The sequence below is a fragment of the Castor canadensis genome, chromosome 12 (assembly GCF_047511655.1).
Source record: "Castor canadensis chromosome 12, mCasCan1.hap1v2, whole genome shotgun sequence".
In the NCBI taxonomy this organism is placed as follows: Eukaryota; Metazoa; Chordata; class Mammalia; order Rodentia; family Castoridae; genus Castor; species Castor canadensis.
Genome location: NC_133397.1, coordinates 26230001 through 26248875, shown reverse-complemented (window position 1 = coordinate 26248875; position 18875 = coordinate 26230001). Strand labels below are relative to the sequence as shown.

At 45.8% G+C, this 18875-nt stretch overlaps 1 protein-coding gene across 7 annotated transcripts in view; it reads left to right on the top strand.

Annotated features, from left to right (window-relative positions):
* Galnt14 (polypeptide N-acetylgalactosaminyltransferase 14) overlaps nucleotides 1-18875 on the top strand; it is a 210108-nt gene that overhangs the window by 171237 nt on the left and 19996 nt on the right. For all 7 annotated transcript variants that reach the window (XM_074049447.1, XM_074049444.1, XM_074049449.1 and 4 more), the window contains 3 exons: nucleotides 7700-7787; nucleotides 8523-8607; nucleotides 10046-10149. In XM_074049447.1, the coding sequence (XP_073905548.1) occupies nucleotides 7700-7787; nucleotides 8523-8607; nucleotides 10046-10149 (277 nt within the window). The remainder of the gene's footprint in view (nucleotides 1-7699; nucleotides 7788-8522; nucleotides 8608-10045; nucleotides 10150-18875) is intronic.

Here is an 18875-nt window from a genome sequence, read left to right as displayed (position 1 = left end):
ATATTCCTTAGTGGAATCTCCAGCACCAGATACTTGATGATGCCAAAACAGCGTGTATCCTGTGCTAGGATTCTAGGATGGCTTCTTGGTCTTCCGGGTAACTGCTTGACCCCTCCTTGCATAATGACAGTCTTAAAGAGTGGGAAAAAACTGAGTGTGTAAATGGCTCAGGAGAGGACCACAAGTCATGTTCATTCCAGGGAATGGCCTTGATGGGTTGATGGGCCTAGATGTTAAAGCCTATCAGGGACCACTTCTGAGCTTTCAAGAATTCAGGCCCTTAGCGTTGTTCAGAAAGATCCTCTGTTTGACATAAGACAAGGCAGAGAGATATGGATTGAAAAATACTAAGATGTGAACAGGCCAATCAGTTGAGGGGCTTCTTGGGGTACAAAAGGCCCTTCCAGATGCACCTCTCCTATGTGCTCTTGTCCTCAGCAGTCGCCCCAGTCTTCCACTCTATCACAGCTGCTCCTTTTCCCCGAATGTACCCCCTGATATTCCCATTCACCATCTCTGACCAAGCCCTTCCTGTGGCTTGATGCCCTTCCCTTCTCACCACAATTCCTCCCAGCTCTTCAGGGCCTCATCTACAGTGCTCTGCCTCCAGGAAGCCTTTCTTGACTGCCAGACCAGCAAGAACCACTAAGGAAATAGTTGTTCATTTGACTCATAATTTCCCCTTCTGGGCTAGTGCTCTGTTTCCCTTAACAGATGACAAATCTAGTGAGGACACAATTTGTTTCCCTGTGGTCACCCTTTCTAAATAGTTGCTCAGTGTTCAGAAATGATAATAAGAAACCAGGTGTATTGGGGTGGTAATAAAGTTGGAATTAGGGAGGCAGGAGGCAGCCCTTTCAGGCTGCGTAAGAGGAATTGACACTACTTAGTAAGTTCCCTGTGATTCTGTGCATCCTGCCCTGGTTTTCAAATGACCTCTAGAAAAGAAACAACTGGAAAACTCTAGTAGCAAGGAGATTCTTTGTGAGGAAGAGCTATTTGGGCGTGTCTCAGAGAGTGAAGTGAAGGAAATCCATGCCCCAGTAGGGACATTTAGTTTCCAGAAAGGTCTCTCTCTCTCTCTTTTTTTTGTGGTACTAGGGTTTTGAACTCAGGGCCTCACATTTGCAAGGTAGATACAGAAAGGTCTTTCTACCTCTGAGTTGTTGACAGAAGCCCAGAACTATCAAAGTCCTGCTGCCATTTATGCTTGGAGTTAGGAACTGGGGTACAGAAACAACTGAAGGTTAAGGTTGCAGAACCAGAAGGAGGGTTAGACAATTCAGGGTGGTTATCTAGGAAGACAGGGGTAGGATAGAGACAGTGTCTATAGGGATTTTATAGAGAAAAAAATGACATGTTTCCTATGACCAGAGTCATAAGAGAAAGCAGTGGTTTTGTAGCTCAGGAGTATGGTTTAATAGGAAACCCATCAGGTCAGGAGCAGAGAACAGGAAGTAGGAGCTGGAACCTTTCATTTTCCATTGCAAAAGTTACCCACTGCCATTGTAGACATTTTGGAAAGTATGCAACACTAGAATAAAAAAACTAATCAACCAAATTTTACCATGCAAAGACATCCACTGTCTTTCATTTCTTTCCATTTAGAATCATTTTCTCTTTACAAAAACGTCTTCATATATAGCTGCAATCATACTGTATTTATACAATTTTGTACCCTGCTTTTTTTTTCCTAACACATAAGCATTTTCTGAGTGATCGCTAAGGTAATTTACCCCTTACCAGAATGGCAGATGTGTGGTGGTGTACTGTGCTCACTTAGGAGTTTGTCCCCAAGGAGGAAATGAAGAGCGGGATCCAGAGCATGGTATGTGTCCAAACTATTGCCTCTCCTTCCTCTGTCCTACTCATCTGGGACTCTGCCTGCCCCACTGCCCCTCTGAGCTTACTGGCCAGGACCCTGGAGCTGAAGTCTGCCGGGCTGGGAGTGGTCAGGGCTCAGATCTGATTCCAGGAGCTCTCCACCCAGAACTGTGCCCAAGCCTCCCGGGGGCAGCATCACAGTGGTGGGCTTGACCCTCACAGCCTCTGCTCTGAGGCTGACATTGTGTGTGCGTGTGTGTGTGTTGTGAAGTACATATAACAAAATTTACCATTTTAAAGTGGGTAACTCGATGACTTTTGCATGTTTAGAGGATTGTGTAACCCTCTCCGCAATCTAATTGTAAAGCATTCTTATTACCTTAAAGGGGAACTTCCTATGCATTCCTATCCTTCTCTTCTCTCTGCCCCTGACAAGCCACTAATCTACTTTATCTCTATGGATTTACCTATTCTGTACATTTCATATAATTAGAATCATAGGACAAATAGCCTTTTGATCCTGGCTTCTTTCATTCAATATATATCTGAACTTCATGTAAATTATGACAAATATCCATATTCCTGTTCATGGCCAAATAATATTCCACAGACCACATTTTGTTTATATATTCATTTATTGACAGATAGTTGTGTTGTTTCCACCTTTATAATACAGCAGATAATGTGGCTATAACATTCATATACAAATTTTTGTTTGGGTACCTGTTTTCAGTTATTTGGGGTGTATATTGAAGAGTGGAATTGCTGAATGACATGGGGAATTCAATGTTTCACCCATAGGGACCTCCATGTGACTGTCCTTGCAGATATACTTGGTTTCCTGGTTCAGCCTCAATGAGTCTGCAAAGCCCTTTTCCCCATCCCAGAGGCTCTAAGCCCATCCCAGAAGCCTCCCTGAAAGTTGCTCTCATTTCTACATCTACAGCCGGGCTTACTCCCAAGTGGGAGTGCTGTCACCTGCCTGCCACCAAACATTCCACCTCTGAAAGTCACTTGTCTCCAAGACCAAGCCGAGCAGCAAAGAGCTGGGCAGACAAATGCCAGAACTGGGTCCTGTTGTGCCCCTTGCTGGTCTGCAGAAGTTTCCCTGAGACCCTGCCTTGTGATACTGTGGGGTAGCTCTCCTGAGGCAACCCCTGGGGGACAGGGTGTGCAGGTGCAGGTCAGCCTGTGTTTCTGTGTGTCTCTATAGTTGCCATGCCTCTGCGTACAATGTGATCTCATCTTGTGAGTGGAAGTGGAAATTTTAAGCTGTAATTGGAGTTGGGATTTTCAAAAATAGAACGAGATAAGAGAGAGGCTGGGTTGAGCTGTCTTAAGCCATCCTCAGCTGGTGTTTTCCACACTGAAAACATCCCCACCACCCCTCTTCTGATTTCCCTTCTCTTCCCTCCAGTTACACGATGATAGCAGAAACACACACCAGGTTTTTATTTTTAAATATAGGATTCTTTCCCCCTTCTTATTTGCATGTTTCTTTAGTAGGAAAAAGATTTTAAGAAATCTCAATGTCTAGTGTTCAGTAAATTTATATAAATAATAGCTTACATATTCACCAATGCCTTTTCCTGTGCCTTTTTGCCTCTCACAAGAATGCTATTTAAAAAGGCAAGTATCATGTCACAAAAAAATAAGTTGTCTTCACTTTATAGATGAAGAAATGGAGGCCACAGAGCATGCTGATTCACTAAGGTCACGTGTGTTTCCCAGATGGCAGGACCCGAATGGGAATCCAGGTGTCCTGTTGATGCCCCAGTGTCAACTCCTTGAGATCCCACTTCCTGCTCCCCACACTTCTCCCCAGCTGTGTGACTACTATGCCCCAAATTGAAATTATCTATTACCCAGACTATGAGTTCTTACTCATCTTTGTGCTGCCAGAGTAGGTGTTCAGGAATACTGGTGAGTGCATGAGAGAGCCACTAGAAGTTTCTGATTGCTCACTCACAAAGTGGTTCTAATTATGTGAATCTGTGAAGAAACAAGAGGTGTGACAGCAGTAGTGATTGATGGCTACTGCCTGATGCGTTGAACCTCTGAGGCCAAACGAGGAGAGGAGATAGGAAGCTTGGATTTGTATTCAAAGGGGTGAGAAAGGAGTAGTCTAAGATTGGTCAGGGATTTCGCCAGCTGTCTGCTTAAGCATAGGCATGTACCTGCCCTTCAGAATACAGCTTTCTGTATTCTGGCCAGGTGTGGTGGCTTACAGTTGTAATCCCAGCAACTCTGGAGGCAGAGATTGGGAGAATCACAGTTCAAGGCCAACCCAGGCAAAAGTTATTGAGACCCCATCTCAACTGGACACGGTATCATGCACCTGTCATCCCAGCTATGCAGGAAATGGAAACAGGACAGTCGAGATTCTGGCTTAGGTATAAACCTGAGACCCTACTCAAAAACTAACTAAAGCAGAAAGGACTAGGGGTGTGGTTTAAGTAATGGAGTGCCTGCTTAACAAGCATGAGTTCAAGCCCCAATACCACCAAAAGAAAAAGAAAAAAAGATTACAGTCTTTAGGGGCACGGAACAGGGACTTCTAGATCTGGATATTTGTATTTCGAGTTCTTCCATCCTAAACCTCCAGCAGGAGAGGCCTCCCTGTTCAGCTCTAACTGACTGCTTGCTGCCAGCACTGACACAGTATCCTCAGAGGAGGTCATAGTCCAGTCTTTTAGTCAATGCCATTGAACACTTGCTGCCTACCAGGCTGTGTGCTGGGACTGAGGGACACAACAGCAGAGCTGACACTTATCTTGTGTTCCCTCACCCCGTCACTGAGAGAGGTGATACCCTGGTTTTAGTGGCTCACTTATAAAGTCTCCTACAGCCCCTTTTCAAGGTCATGACTCCACATAGGGCTTGGCCCAAAAGAGCTTTCACTACCTGTCTAGTCTCCATGACGCTCAGTCAAGCACACACCACAGCCAAGTTGTGACAAGAATCCTAGGACAGAAGCCCTCAGAACTGGTAGAAGAGTGCTCAGGAGTCTGTCACAGCTGTGGGGCAACACCCATAGTAGTTTCTGGGGAGCCTGTGGTCAAGGTGAGAAATCAACACTTTATTTTGTGTTTGATTTTCAAATATGGAGGGAAGATTTTTTTTTTAATTAAAACAAAGTACAATTACCATTTTAGGGTCCCTAGGACCATCCTTGGGCTCAATAATTTGCTAGAAAAACCCAAAAGTCAGCAAGGCTGATAAAATCATTGTTATGGTTGGTTTACAGTGAAATGATAAAGCTTGAAATCTGTAGCAGGCAAAGGCGCCTAGGGAGGGTCTCAGGCACAAGCTCTCAATTGTCTTCCTCCAGTGGGATGCAGAGACAGCACTTATTTGTCCCTCCAAAAATGTGTGGCAACACATGGGGAATACTGCCAAGCAGGGAGATTGCCCACACCACACCCTGGTATCCAGGGCTTTTGTTGGTCTGGTCACATAGATGTGGTTGACCTCCCTCATGGTCTCCATGCCCGAGTAGAGGTCAAGTTGGTACTTCATGGGCCAAGGCTCTCCCTATAAACCCCTCTGTTAACATAGGCTATCTGGTGTGGCCCAAGTCTCCCAGGTAAACAAGGACTGTCTTTTAGAATATTCCAAGGACTTAGAGGTTTCCCTCAGTAGCTGGGCACAGGCCAAATGTATATTTGGGCAAGTTTAATCCTTTACTACACAAGGACTTAGTGCAGCTTCATAGGCTCCCAAACTCAGTAAGCAAAGGCAAAATTAAGACTTTGTGAGACTTATGCTGAACTAAGGCTATTTCAGAATTCAAGTGACAAGTGCATCTTTGAGGATGTGTGTGTTTGTGTGTGTCTCAGTGTGTTTGATGCATATAGATCCACACACAGCCATATCCTGACAATGGCCTGAGAAGAGCCCCAGAGGGACTGTGGCAGGTGCAATGCCAATGGTGAGTGGAGCCTGTGACACTTCAGCCGTAAAGCAATGCATTGACAATGAATGTTGCTTTCCACCTGGGCCAATTGGTTTTCAGAGGCACCTTGTTACTGTCAGAGTCAGTTGAATGTGGGAGACTCAGGGCCAAATTAAGTCTGTGAACTTAGAATCAGGCCTTCAGTGAATCGGGAGCCTAAAATAAGAAGACAACCTAATTTGGGGGAAAGATTGCACCAGGAAATTAAATGGCTTCAAGCAGAAGCAGAAGCTCCTGCCTGCACCAGCCTAAGGGTAGAAAAGTGGTCCTGCTGCCTCACTGACACCTTTTGGCCTCCCCACACTGCTTGCTTCCCAGTGAGCTACTGAGAGTCTCCATGTTCCTAACTTATCTGCACAACCCTTAGGCCTGGTTTCCCCTAATGCCAGCTGGGCTTGAGGACACTCACCAACAATTGGGAAATTTGAAAAAAAAAATGTGTACAATAACTGGGCAGCCCCGAAGACCTAAGGACTCTGGCTTGCACATTTTGAAAATATTCCCTGGATGATTTTGATGCTCACAGACTGGGTGACTTGGGAGAAGTGGTAAGATTGGAATGCAAAATACAAGGCTGTTTATTTTAATGGACAAAATAATTGTACATATTCATGGGATATGTGTGACATTTAGATACATGTATACAATAAGTAATGATCAAATCAGGGCAATTAGCATATCTGTCACCCCAAACATTTATCATTTCTTTGTGTTAGGAACATTCAAAATCCTCTCTGGTAGCTTTTTTAAAATATATAATAAGTTCTTTTAAATTCAATTCACTCTGCTGTGCTATTATATAGGATTTATTCTTCCTTTCTAACTATATTTTGCTATTCATTATCCATCCTCTCTCAATCTTCCCTCCCCCTACCCTTCCTAGCTTCTGGTGACCTCTCTTCTAGTGGGAGAAATACCATATGTTTTCACTCATACAGGAAAGTAGATTTTTATGGTCTTGGATGCTATGCTAAGGAATTTGTACCTTATCTTAGAGGTGATAAAAGTTTGGGGAAGTTGAGTGACATAGGCAGATTTGCATATTGGAAAGACAGCTTTGACAGCTGTAGAAAGAAAGGAAAAGAGCATGAGTGGAATGGGTGGGGCTTAGGGGCCCATTGCAGTTCTCCAGGATGAGAGGATGGAGGAAGGGCAGGGTAAATTCAGGGAACCATTTTAGAGTTAGAAAAAGAAGAAATTGGGCTGGTTGATGGCAGGATAAACCTTCTTAATTTAGTACTGGAGAGGGGGCATGTGATGATCTGTTAGAAGTAGTGAATTTAGGGAAAGGAGCGTGGGTGTGGAGGTAATGAAGCCATCCTTTGAAGGACTGAGGGAATGCACATGGAGGTAGCCAATAGCCTATTGGGCTGGGAGCTAGGAGGGACACTGGGGCTGGAGATACAGATATGTGAATGTATGCCTACAGGGGACAGCTCTTCATCAGCTTGTCCAGGAACCATAGGCCAAAGGTGAAAGTATTTGAAAATTCTGAGAGGTTCCCACTCTGGGTACATGGCTTTGCTTTGGGGAGATTCAGGCTGGCATTGCCTTGCCAGCTGATTGTACCTCTGGTTTCTTAGGTCCTGTTAATGGTGAAGACTTCTGGAGCCTCTTCTTCCAGGTTTCCCCTTTCTCCATGGACAGCACTCCCTATCCAGCCCCTGCCATATCTCCATTGTTGTCACATAGCCACTGTGGCCAATGAGACCCCAGCAATCAAGGAAAGGCTCTTGGCATTTTAGGCCTCGGAACTAGAGAGGTCACAGGGTCCAATGCTCCATTCTATAGATGATGAAATTAAGATCCAGAAATTAATGTGCTTTTGTTTCTGGCCCTACCAGGCTGAGACCCTACCATTCTCTATGACTCCCAGACAGGCTCCTCTGCAAACTGAGTACAGGTTCTTTTGTTTTACAGGACTACACACGGGTGGTATGCCCTGTGATCGATATCATTCACCTGGACACTTTCAACTACATTGAGTCGGCCTCGGAGCTCAGAGGGGGTGAGTGAGGCTGACTCCTTCTCCCTAGTGAAGACTTCCTTCTCCTTGCTGTGGCCTGAAATGGAGGGAAGTGAGGGAAAACCTCTTAATGGGTTTGACCAGATCATCTGGCCCTGGTCCCTATAACACAATTCAGTCCAGCTTGGTACTTACACACAAAACTGTGAAGGGAAGAGTCAGGGGAAACCCCAACCCCTGAACTCTAGCTTTAAGACTGGGCTCATCCCAGGGCCTGAGGATGTGGCAGAAACAAGGATTCCCCCAAAGTCAGGTACATAAGGCCTGACTTGTTCTGACACCTTGGCATTAGCTCTGCCATTTTCTAGAGACCCTCCCCAGCTTTCTGCCCAGGGCCCAGCACTGCCTCCACTCCAAGATCAACTTCTAGGTTGTTCTGGTGGTCTTCAGGCCTCTCAAAAACCTGCTGACACCTTCCTGAGACTTGGGGCCTGGCCACTTACCAAAGCTATATCCATCTTGGGCCTTACCCCAGGCTGTTATCCTCTGTCCTGTATTCCCTAATTCCACCCAACAGAGAAGCTTCAGACAGGCAGTAGAAGGTAGAACAAGAGAAGGGAGCTGCGAGAGAAAACTTTAGAAACCCTACTGCTGATCAATCTAGGGGAGTCCTCGCTTCCCAAGGACCAGCTTCCCTGAGAGTATCCATGAATTTCTAGAAAAGGTGCAAAAAACAAGTTCTGGAACCAAATCAATCAGGTTGGTGCTCTGTTTTAGGATTTGACTGGAGCCTGCACTTCCGGTGGGAACAGCTCTCCCCAGAACAGAAGGCTCAGCGCCATGATCCCACTGAGCCTATCAGGTGAGTAGGAAGGGTCGGCACAGGGGGGGAGTGGGCAGGTTCAGCACCACTTGGTCCTTCCTGCCATTCCCTGGTGTAGGCAAGGTCCACAATAGATGCTCAAAGGATTGGGCGGACAGGAAAAGAATCCTGTGCCAGGCCATCTCTATTTCTGCCCTTATTCTAGGAGGTTCCCATCTCCATGGAGACTTCTATGTAAGGGGATAGGGCTGGGTGGAGACCTATGCTGAGCACTCAGCACTCTTCATCCTTAGACAGGCCATGATGGCCTTATACTTTCTGCAAACAACTGAGAGTCAAAGATGGTCCTGTTTGGGACTCCGGTAAGGGAAAAGATGGCTTCTAGGGTCAAGAACCCTCAATTCTTGGCTGTCAGGGTGAAGTCTGAATAAGTGGAGGCTGTAAGTGCTGTAAGTGGAGGCTTGTATAAAGCCATGACCACTGTTGTGTGTTAATCAGCACATCTCCAGTCTGTGCAAGAACATGGTGGCATGAACTCTGGGCTGCTTGTGTTGTGCAGTGGGTGATTCTGCCCTGCTCCACAGTCCTATCATGGCCCACAGCTGTCTGCTTATAGCTGAGGGTCTATCACAGGAGATAGACCAGAACAGAGCAGAGTGGTCTACCCCATGGGTGAATCTATGTTCTCACTATGAAGATCTCAGGTAGGACCTCCAGGCCTTTTTGGAGCCTCCAAGCTAAAACAGGCCTGCTCTGGGGGCAGCAGGAAAATTAAGTGCTTGGAGAACCACAAAGAAGGCTACTGGATTGAGATTTCTCTGTCCAGTAGCTTAAGGATGCCCAAAACTATTTGAGAATATCTGGTCTGGTGCCTCCTACATTATAAATGCTTGATCATTTTCACTGAGTTGACTTTTTTCCAATGTATGTCAGTTTGCATGTAAATTTCACATTTTTATAGGGATCCTAATCATATTGGATTAGGACTCACCCTAATGTCCCCATCTTTTTGATTATCTGTAAAACTCTGTCTCCAAATAAGGTCACATTTTGAGGTAATGGAAGTTAGGACTCAAATACACCTTTTTTTCCTGGTGTAGGAAATACAATTCAACATGCAGCAGATGGGTAAAAATGAAAAATAAGGAGTGGGCCTGGAAATGGTGACAGGTGCTACCATAATTCTTCTCTGCCTGGTCAGTAGCCTGCTGGCTCTGCTCCCAATAATGGAGGCTCTCATCATCTGGGGAGAGGCGCGATGAGTGAGGTTGGCTGTCTGAGAGGTCAGAAGATTTACAAGCAGAAGGCCAAACTATGGAGCAGGTTCTTGTTTTAAGTAACTGGAAAATGTATTGGGCCTTCCAAAGAAGAACAGGAACAGTAAGAAAATGGCCTCGAGTTCTAGACTCCCAGAGCTGAGGAGTTTGAAACCGTACCCTTCTACAACTAACCTCCCTCTTTCCTTCCAAACGCACAGGACTCCAATCATAGCCGGAGGGCTCTTTGTGATTGACAAAGCCTGGTTTGATTACCTGGGGAAATACGACATAGACATGGACATCTGGGGTGGGGAGAACTTCGGTGAGTTCCTGTCTTGTAGATCCTGACCTAAACCATTTGGTACATCCTGAGAGCTGGAGGGGGGGAATCTCTGTGTCCTTAGGCCCAGCACCAAGCTGAACAGACACATGTGCTTGACATAACACATGTGAGATTTGAGAGAATCATTCCTTTGGGAGAACACTGAACAGCACGCCAGAGTAAGTTATAGGAAGAAAGCCATAACAAGATCATTTCTCTATGGGGTAACAGGATGCTGAGGAATAGGGAAACATATGCGGAGATAGACTTTGGAGGGAAAAGTGAGATACAAAAGCCAGGAGGACCAAGGTGAAACACCAAGTCCCAGGAGCCAGATGTGGGCTTGAACTAGGAGCACTGTACCTGGGAATCTGGAATTGAAAGGAGGTTGAGGAGGAGGAGAATGACAAATAGGAATGACATTAACATCCATCTACATCCCTTGTCCGCACTGAGTATAGTTCGTGCCCTGAGTTAACGAGTCAGGGTCAATGGAATTATCTTGCCCATATCTTAGTGGGAAAGGGTGAGGAAGAGGGACTGGTTACAGGGCACAAAGTGTGCACAGGTCTGGCCGCAGTGGTGCAGGACTGTGGTTCATAGCTACAGGAGAAGCAGTTAGAAAGCCCAGTTCTACCCTGCTAGTATCACTGAGTAGCCCTCATTTCCCTTATGGATTCAGTGTGCCTTCCGGATAATTGCCTCACTCTTCCGGATAATTGCCTCACTTCTTGGGGTTGTGAAAATCCACTGAGGTAAGCACCCTGGCACCATGTGGCATGGGCATAATAAATGCAAGCTGCCTTCCAGCAGGGAGCTAAGAGGTCTTGTGCAAGCTGCACAAGAGCAAGGATGTGTCTGTTTTATCCCTGGCCATCTCCTGCCATGCAGGAGCCCACAGTAGCTGTCGACCAAACAAACCACAGAAGAATAAGAGAGAAAATCCCAAGGTGCCAGGCCCTTCCCCTCTCTGAGCACTGAGAAATGTGTTGGTGCGGGCGCTGGGGACAGTGTGCAGGCCAAGAGAGTGATCCATGGCTCATCCTGGCATTCAGCAGTAATCCCAGGCGTTGTCTACTGCCATTGTTGTCTCCTGTCCTGCCCTCAAAGTGGTTTATGACTTTCTTCCTCAGTCACTAAGAGTTATTTCCTGGAAATTTATGGCTTTTGGCCTGACCCACAGCATCTGTTCTCCCAAACTGGGCAGTGTAGAGAAATCCATCAGAAAAGTTGGTCTCTTGCCAAGCGGGGGCCCGGCTGGAAGCACAGACAATGAAACAGAAAACTCTACTACCCTCTAACAAACCCACCCCTCCTGAGACACAGTCCGTGAAAGCCCCATGGATTGTGATAGGGGTCACTGCTATGTTACTATGGGTTTCACTGACAAGTCTGCTGGCACCAGCCCAGGAGAACTTGGAGCCAGGTAGACCCTTGCATTCTCAGCGGGGCAGGGATTTCTCTTACTGGGTAGAGCTGACTGTATGTCCTGTCACTCAGAGTACTCCTTACTTAGTGATGAGTTCTAGCCTTCCTCCATGCTGGCAAATGAATGCTCTCCGCAGCCCCTTTGATAGACAGCAGTCATCCTGTGTCTGCCTCAGTGCTGCTCATAATGACACAGTCCCTGTTTCACAGTTCAGCACATTCTGTGTTGAGAATTTTTTTGTAGAATTGTTAGAAAATTCTTCTAAGTCATAGCCCGGCTCCCTCCAGCGTGTCTGCTGCAGTTTTTTCTGCCCTCTTGAACTGCACAAGGTGAGGATGATCCCTCTTTCACGTGGCTGTCTCATTTGGATGCAGGCAACATGTCATTTTCAATGATGGCATATTCTCGTCCAACTTACCAGCACCTTTCTTCTATAGCAATGTTCACACACATCTGCTCAAATCAAGAAGCAATCTCATCTAGCTGGCTTCCGAGTCGTTTGGCATTAACAAGGGCTGATTTGAATAGAGAAGTTAGGAAAGGGTCCCCGGGAGGTGTCGGAGAGACATTTTATAATCCATCACAAAAAAATCTTAAACCACACAAAAAATAGCACTACAGACAGCATCACAGGAAACTTTGCCCCCTGACATTCCATTATGTTAAACCCAACTAACAGCACTTCCAAACCCATTTCTGGATTTTTATTGGGGAGGGGGATTTTATATGCCAGAAAATACAGTGCTTTTCCAAGGGTCGATATATCATGTGGACAAGGTAACACCTGCAGATGGGGATAACAAAGATACATGAAGACAGGAATCTGAAAGTGAGTCCATGAGATCATAGGGGATTTGGAAGCGGGGGTGTGAGCAGTGCTTCAACTGCAAAGGAAGGACAGTGCCCAAGTGAAGGTGTCCAGGTGAAAGAAGCTACCTGTCAGAGTAAAGGAATCCTGGCTCCAAGGCTGATTCTCCTGCAGAGGGTGGCTCTGGGGTGTCCTCCTCTGTGACTGAGATGCCTGCCTTCCCTGCCCTCTCTCTCGCCCACCCCCTCTGTTGCTCTGTGCCCTCATCACCAGGTTCTCCTCACTATCATTGCCCTGAGTCCTCTTATGTATTTGTTTAGTTATCTGTGCCTGCTGCCCCGCCCTGCCTCCTCCTAAACCTGTAGCTCCTTGAAGGCAAGAGTGTTCATCCAACTTCTCATTCTTGAGAACAGAAACTGCAAAAAGCAAGAGACTGAATGGGAAGGGAACTCAAGCTGGGAAAGACAGTGTAGTAGACAGTTATCCCTCAGTATCCATCAGGGTGGGGGAGCACCAAAATCTGTGGTTGCTGAAGTCCCTTATATAAAATAGCTTAATATTTGCATATAACCTATACACAACCACTTGTATTCTTTCAATTATCTCTCAATTACTTGTAATACTTAACACAATCTAAATGCTATATAAATAGTTGTTATACTATATGATTTAAAGGAAAAAAGTGTCTGTACATGTATGTTCAGGACAGTCACATTTTTTTCAAATATTTTCCGATAAAATATAAGCCATGGTTGGTTGAATCTATAGATGAAGAATTCATGGACATGGAGAGCTGACTGTACAATATATGAGGTGCCATTTAAAATGGTCTCATTGCTTTAAATGAAGCCATGCTTAAGGGTTCTCTTTAATCATGAGTATAATAACAATGGCAGGCCCACATATCTTTCCTTTCTGGAAAATAAAATTTCTGTGTGTTCTAGACGTGTTTGCATATGTAATATTGACTATTTCATAGCACAAAAGTATATTAGATTATTGGCCACAACAACCATGACTGTGCCCAGTCATAAGGTGCCCTTGCCCTGCTCTGCCTTGCTTTTCATCTGCAACTGCTAATGGATTGACTCCAGGGCCCATGTAAAAGCCATGCCATGTCTTGGTCACCTCCCACCCCACTCCTACCCACCCATCACCCATACTGATGTCGGTGACCCTGATGCCATCCTTCCCACCAAGTGTTTCTAAAATAAGCTGAGGGCTGGCAGAGTGGCTCAAGTGGTAGAGTGCCTTCCTAGCAAGTGTAAGCCCAGAGTTCAAACCCCAGTACCACCAAAAAACCAAAAAAATCCAGTCCAAAATAAGCTGAATAGTTTTGATAATTATATCCACAGATTAGGATATGAGCAGGCTTTAGGCAAATGTAGCTTTTAGACTTTTTTTAGAGTTCATTTGCATTAAAATTGGATGCTTAAACTCCAATTTGCATAACACAAGATACATGTAATATATCTACTTACTTTGAGCTGCATCTTACTTTTAGCTTTTGGTCTTTAGAGGTAAAAGGAATCTGTTGCCCAATGTGTGTGTGTGTGTGTGTTTGTGTGTGTGTGTGTGTGTAAGTGGTGGAGATGGGAGGATGGGAGGGTACACATTTCCAATAAAAGAGGCCTTGGCACACATACAAGGGAGAATATGGGATTCCTGAATTTAGAATGAGGGATTTCCAAAGCACAGCAGACACAAAGGACAGTGCAGAAAAGAGAGAGATAAAGTAGAGCCCAGAAAGGACCCACCACCACCCACCATCCCCATAGTGTAATCTGGGATGCCAAGCTATTCCAGGCTTGGAGGATGTGTGTTACAGGCTGTGGAATCAGACAGGGTAAGTTTGAATCCCATAGTCATTACTAGGAAAGTTACTTCACCTCACTGAGCCTATTTCCAAGTCTTAAGGGAGAATGGCCCCACAAAGATATCTACTTCCTAATCTCTGGGACCTGTGGGGATGATACCTTGCATGGCAGAAAGAACTTAGCAGATGTGATTGAGGTCACTAATCAATGACCTGAAGTTAGTAGGTGATGCACCTGGGTCCAGTCTTATCCTCAGGCCCCTTAAAAGTAGAGAGCTTTCTCAGCAGGAGGCAGCAGAGAAGTGACATAAGTAAGAGAGGTTTGAGGTTCCAGAGGCACTTGACCAGTTGGTGATGGTTTGAAAGTATCAGGGAGGGGACCCAGGCCAACAGCCAGCAAAGAAAGGGAACCTCAGACCTGCAGCCCCAAGGAACTGAGTCCTGCAAACAACCTGAATGAACTTGAAGGCCGATTCTTCTTCAGAGCCTCTGGAAAGGAACAAGGTCCTTCTGACACCTTGATTTCAGTCTTGTGAGACCCTGAGCTGAAGACTCAACCAAACCTACCAAGTTTGTGGTGAATCATTATGGCAGCACTAGAAAATGATCATATCCCCATATCACAAAGCTGTGAGAAGACAGTAAACCCAGGCAGTACCTCTGCTCCAGCCAGGTTGGCTGCATTCCCCTTCCCACTGCAGGATAGCAATGTCCCTTAAAGGAGGACTGTGTCTGACCTGTTGGAACAGTTTATTTCTCAAGTAGAGAAATGGCCTCATCTGGGAAGAGACTTACATGTGATGAAACGTCATCTCTCCTGCAGGAGGAGAGTAAGCACAGTTCTGTCCCTTAGCTGGGTTACTTTGCAAAAGCCCAGTAGCCGGGTGTGATCCCATGAGGCCACTCTCCTGAACTTCTCCAGTTCTAAAGGAGCTCCATCAGAGAGGACACTGGCTTTTCATTTTCCATCAGGAGTATGGAAAGATAGATGTTGCTACTTGACATTTGTAGTCATACAGCCACTGGTGACCATTGTATGCCTGTGGTTAGTATTTTTCCAGAAAGCAGGGGTCTGAGTACAGCCTTGATTGTCCCAGATGTGGGTGATAAGCAGCTGTGCTCACAGATTCAAAGTTGTCTTTTGTGGACCAATAAGATCATCTCTAGCTGGAGGCATGTCTCAAGTGGAAGAGCGCCCGCCTGACAAGTGCAAAGCTCTGAGTTCAAACCCCAGTACCACCAAAAAAAAAAAAAAAATCAAAAGGTTACCTAGTCAAGTCTATGCATTCATTAAAGAATAATAACAGAGTGTCTTACCCATTTTGTGTTGCTATAACAGGATGACACAGACTGGCCTATTTATAAAGAACAGAGATTTATTTCTTGCAGTTCTAGAAGCTGGGAAGTCTGAGGACAAGGAACCACATTTGGTGAGGGCAGCATGGGCTTGCTGCCAATGACAAAAGGTACAAGGGCAAGACAGCATATTGAGGGTTGGGAGAACTAATCCTTTTATCAGGAAACCACACTCACGATAACAATATTAACCCATTCATGGGAACAGAGTCCTCACAACCTCTTAAATGGTCCTACCTCTCAACCCTATTGCTTTGGGGTTTACGTTTCCAACACATGAACTTTGGGGCACACATTCCAGCCATAACACAGAGCTTGCTTCCTGGCCCAGTAAACCTTGGGAACTTAAAAAACTGCTGAAAGGTAAGGTTCCTGTCACATAAATAGATGTGCGAGTTTATGAATGACAATAACCAGATGAATCTGTCTCTGTCCACCACTGTCTTCTCTGTCCTCAATAGGTTTAAACTTGAGCAGAGGTAGAATGGATAATATTACTGTATGTACATCATACATTTGTACAGATTATGAGGTCCATGTAAAACAGGACACATTACAGGAAGTGGTTCCCATGTGGAATCATGCCCTTTGCCTTTCTTAGAAGCCAGTCTATAAAATGAAGTTGGATCCTTGACCAGCACCATAAGCAGAGAGGCCTGAAGAGCTGTAGTGTGCTTCCTGGGGAGAGGAAACACTCGTGTCCCCTGCCTGCTGTCAGATGGGTGTTAGTGCTGATGAACGATGAGGGCCCTGGGAGAGCTGGTGAAAACAGCTGATGGTTGATAAGTTGGAAGGAAAGAGATGGGAGTGGAGGGCAGGAGGGCAATTTGCTCTCAAATATGAATCTGAAGTTCAAAGAAAGTGAGACCCTATCAGTGAGGCTGGAGTAATTACACATCTCCCTGCCTGGAATGCAGAGCGGATCTGGGTGTGCTTGACATTCATTACCAAGATGATGATGTAGGTGCTGAGTCAGCAAGAACCCCATATAGACGCCCCACAATCTTTTGCGCCCTCCTCCTTCATGAAGATGACGATGTTGGGGGAGTACAAACCTAGAGAGTGAGGCTCTAAATGTGCCTGGAGGGACCTGCCTCAGTCCTTGCAATTCTCAGAGGCCCTGGCAGTGCCCCCCTACAGGGGCCTCAGGATCAGCTAACTTTCCCAAAGGCGTCAGCAGAACTCTGCATGGCTCACTGGCCTAGGAGGATATAAATCCTTATCCTGAAGTCAGTGGTACAAGAAGGGCAGGGCTAACACATGTCCTGGGTTTTAAATATTCCAGTGTAATGTCTATAAATCACTAATCAGAAAACTGCAAGCTGTGACCCCTAGTGTATCTTGACTCTTGTTTGCTTGGCAGCAGCACTGGGACCCACATGCCTTCCAGAACTTCAGTTATAATGATCAAACTGCAGAGTAGAGTAACTTATCCCAGGGCAGAGAGGAGAAGAGAACTAAGATGGGCATTTTTTAGAATTGGATGAGTGAGTTGATAAAGTAGAAATGTGACAGCCAGTTATGTGTTTGTCACTCATGGTAGTTTGTGAGTGCCTTGAAGTCAGAATCTATGTATCCACAGCTGCTTTGGCCAATGGCAGATGTTCAGTGTTGAAGCAGGGTGACGTCAAGGCAAAACCTTGGATTTGGAGTTTGGAGCATTGGTTTTTAGCTACTTTGCAATTGCCCTAGCAGAGCTTCTGCTTCTGCATTGCAAACTAAGAGCATCAAAAACCACAGTGTTAGAGGACAAATCAGCTACTGCCTGAAGAAGAACCTAACAAAACTGGCCCAGAAATACAAGAAGGGGTTGATTTCTCCTCTGGCTAATGTTTGAGAAATTGGGGATTTTTTGCAGTAATAACACAGACATAGGAAAATGAGGAGGAGGAAGAATGGGCTTCCCAGGGAAGAGGATGATGCTGAGAGGCCTAGAAGAGGTGGGATGATGACCAGAGGATTCCATGAAGTATCAGCTAGCCCCTGGAAAGTGGGTGGTGCAGTCTGGAGTAGACGGAGGGAAGTCTTCACTATCCAGTAAACACCGGCTCAACTAAGGAAGTAGTGAAGGGAGCACACTCAAATACAAAGCCATGAGGTGAAGGAAGAGAAGAGGGTGGAGAAGGAACAGGGCCAGGTGATGGTGCTGTCAAAGGTGGGGTCCTGTGCAGGACTGTGGCAGAGGGGAGGGGTCAGTGGATTTAGAGAGAAACAAAAGGCTGGACAGAGGGAACACAGCAAGAGAAATAGATTGTGGGGTGGGAAGGATGGGGTTGAGGTTGGAGAGATTTGCTTTGCAAATGAAGGGGACATATGTCACATTTGAATAGATGAGCAGAAGCATGGCATATCTTTAGAGAAAAGCTGGCACAGAGTGTATAGGTTATATCTAGTAAGCAAGGCCACCATTTCTCATGTTGGAAGATTAGAGGGCTTCCTTTCTGGGAAGTGGAGCAGACCCTGCTTGGAGTCCCTGGAGAGGAGTTGATGGGAGCTCACAGGATTGAAGACCTCCTGAGGCTCAGAGTCACACATGTGCTGACACCATTCCATGCATGATCCCTGAGACCCCTCAGTGTAGTGGCTGATGGCTGTGTGAGTGTTGGGGAGTGGTCCCAGCTATTCCTTGCTCAGTAGCTCACACAAACACCAGGTTTCAGGGCCCATGACTCAAACAGTGCCCAGGCCAAATGTCAGCTCACTCTATACCAGAGAGTCGAAATCACAGATGTTAAATTCAAGAGATCAGGCAGGTGTCTTCTATAATGCTGCAAAAGACAGAAAGGAGGAGGAAGTCTTAAACGGTCTTAAGAAGTTAGAAGCACTGTATTAAGTTTTCAAAAGACCAGCTTCAGAAGAGTGTCTCAGAGTACATGCTGCTGAGCTTCCAATTGCACATGGAGTTTACAGTCATTCCCCGAATTCTGTCTCATTTGATGTTGACAGCAGTCCTGTGGAGTATTTTTACAATCTTTGTTTGACATATGAGGAAATCAAGCTGAAGCAAGCTGAAGCAGGTTTCCCAAGGACACAGCTAGTAGGTTATTGTAGACTGGAGAATGCAAAGCAGAGTTCTTCCTGTTTCTTCTCCCTCTGTGTTCCTGGGAGTGAGCTGCATCCTATTTAGGAGAGCACTTGGACTACAGGCAGAAGAGCAGGGACAGAGAAGGTGATGGAGTAGGCTGGGTATGGAGGAAGCAGGAAGGGATACGAGAGTGAAAACAGGGAAGGATCGGGAGGAAGAATTTGAGTTTAGATTCCTGCTTGGAGAGTTGAAATGGAGACAGAACAGGAAATAGAAGGGAAGCAGATGAAAA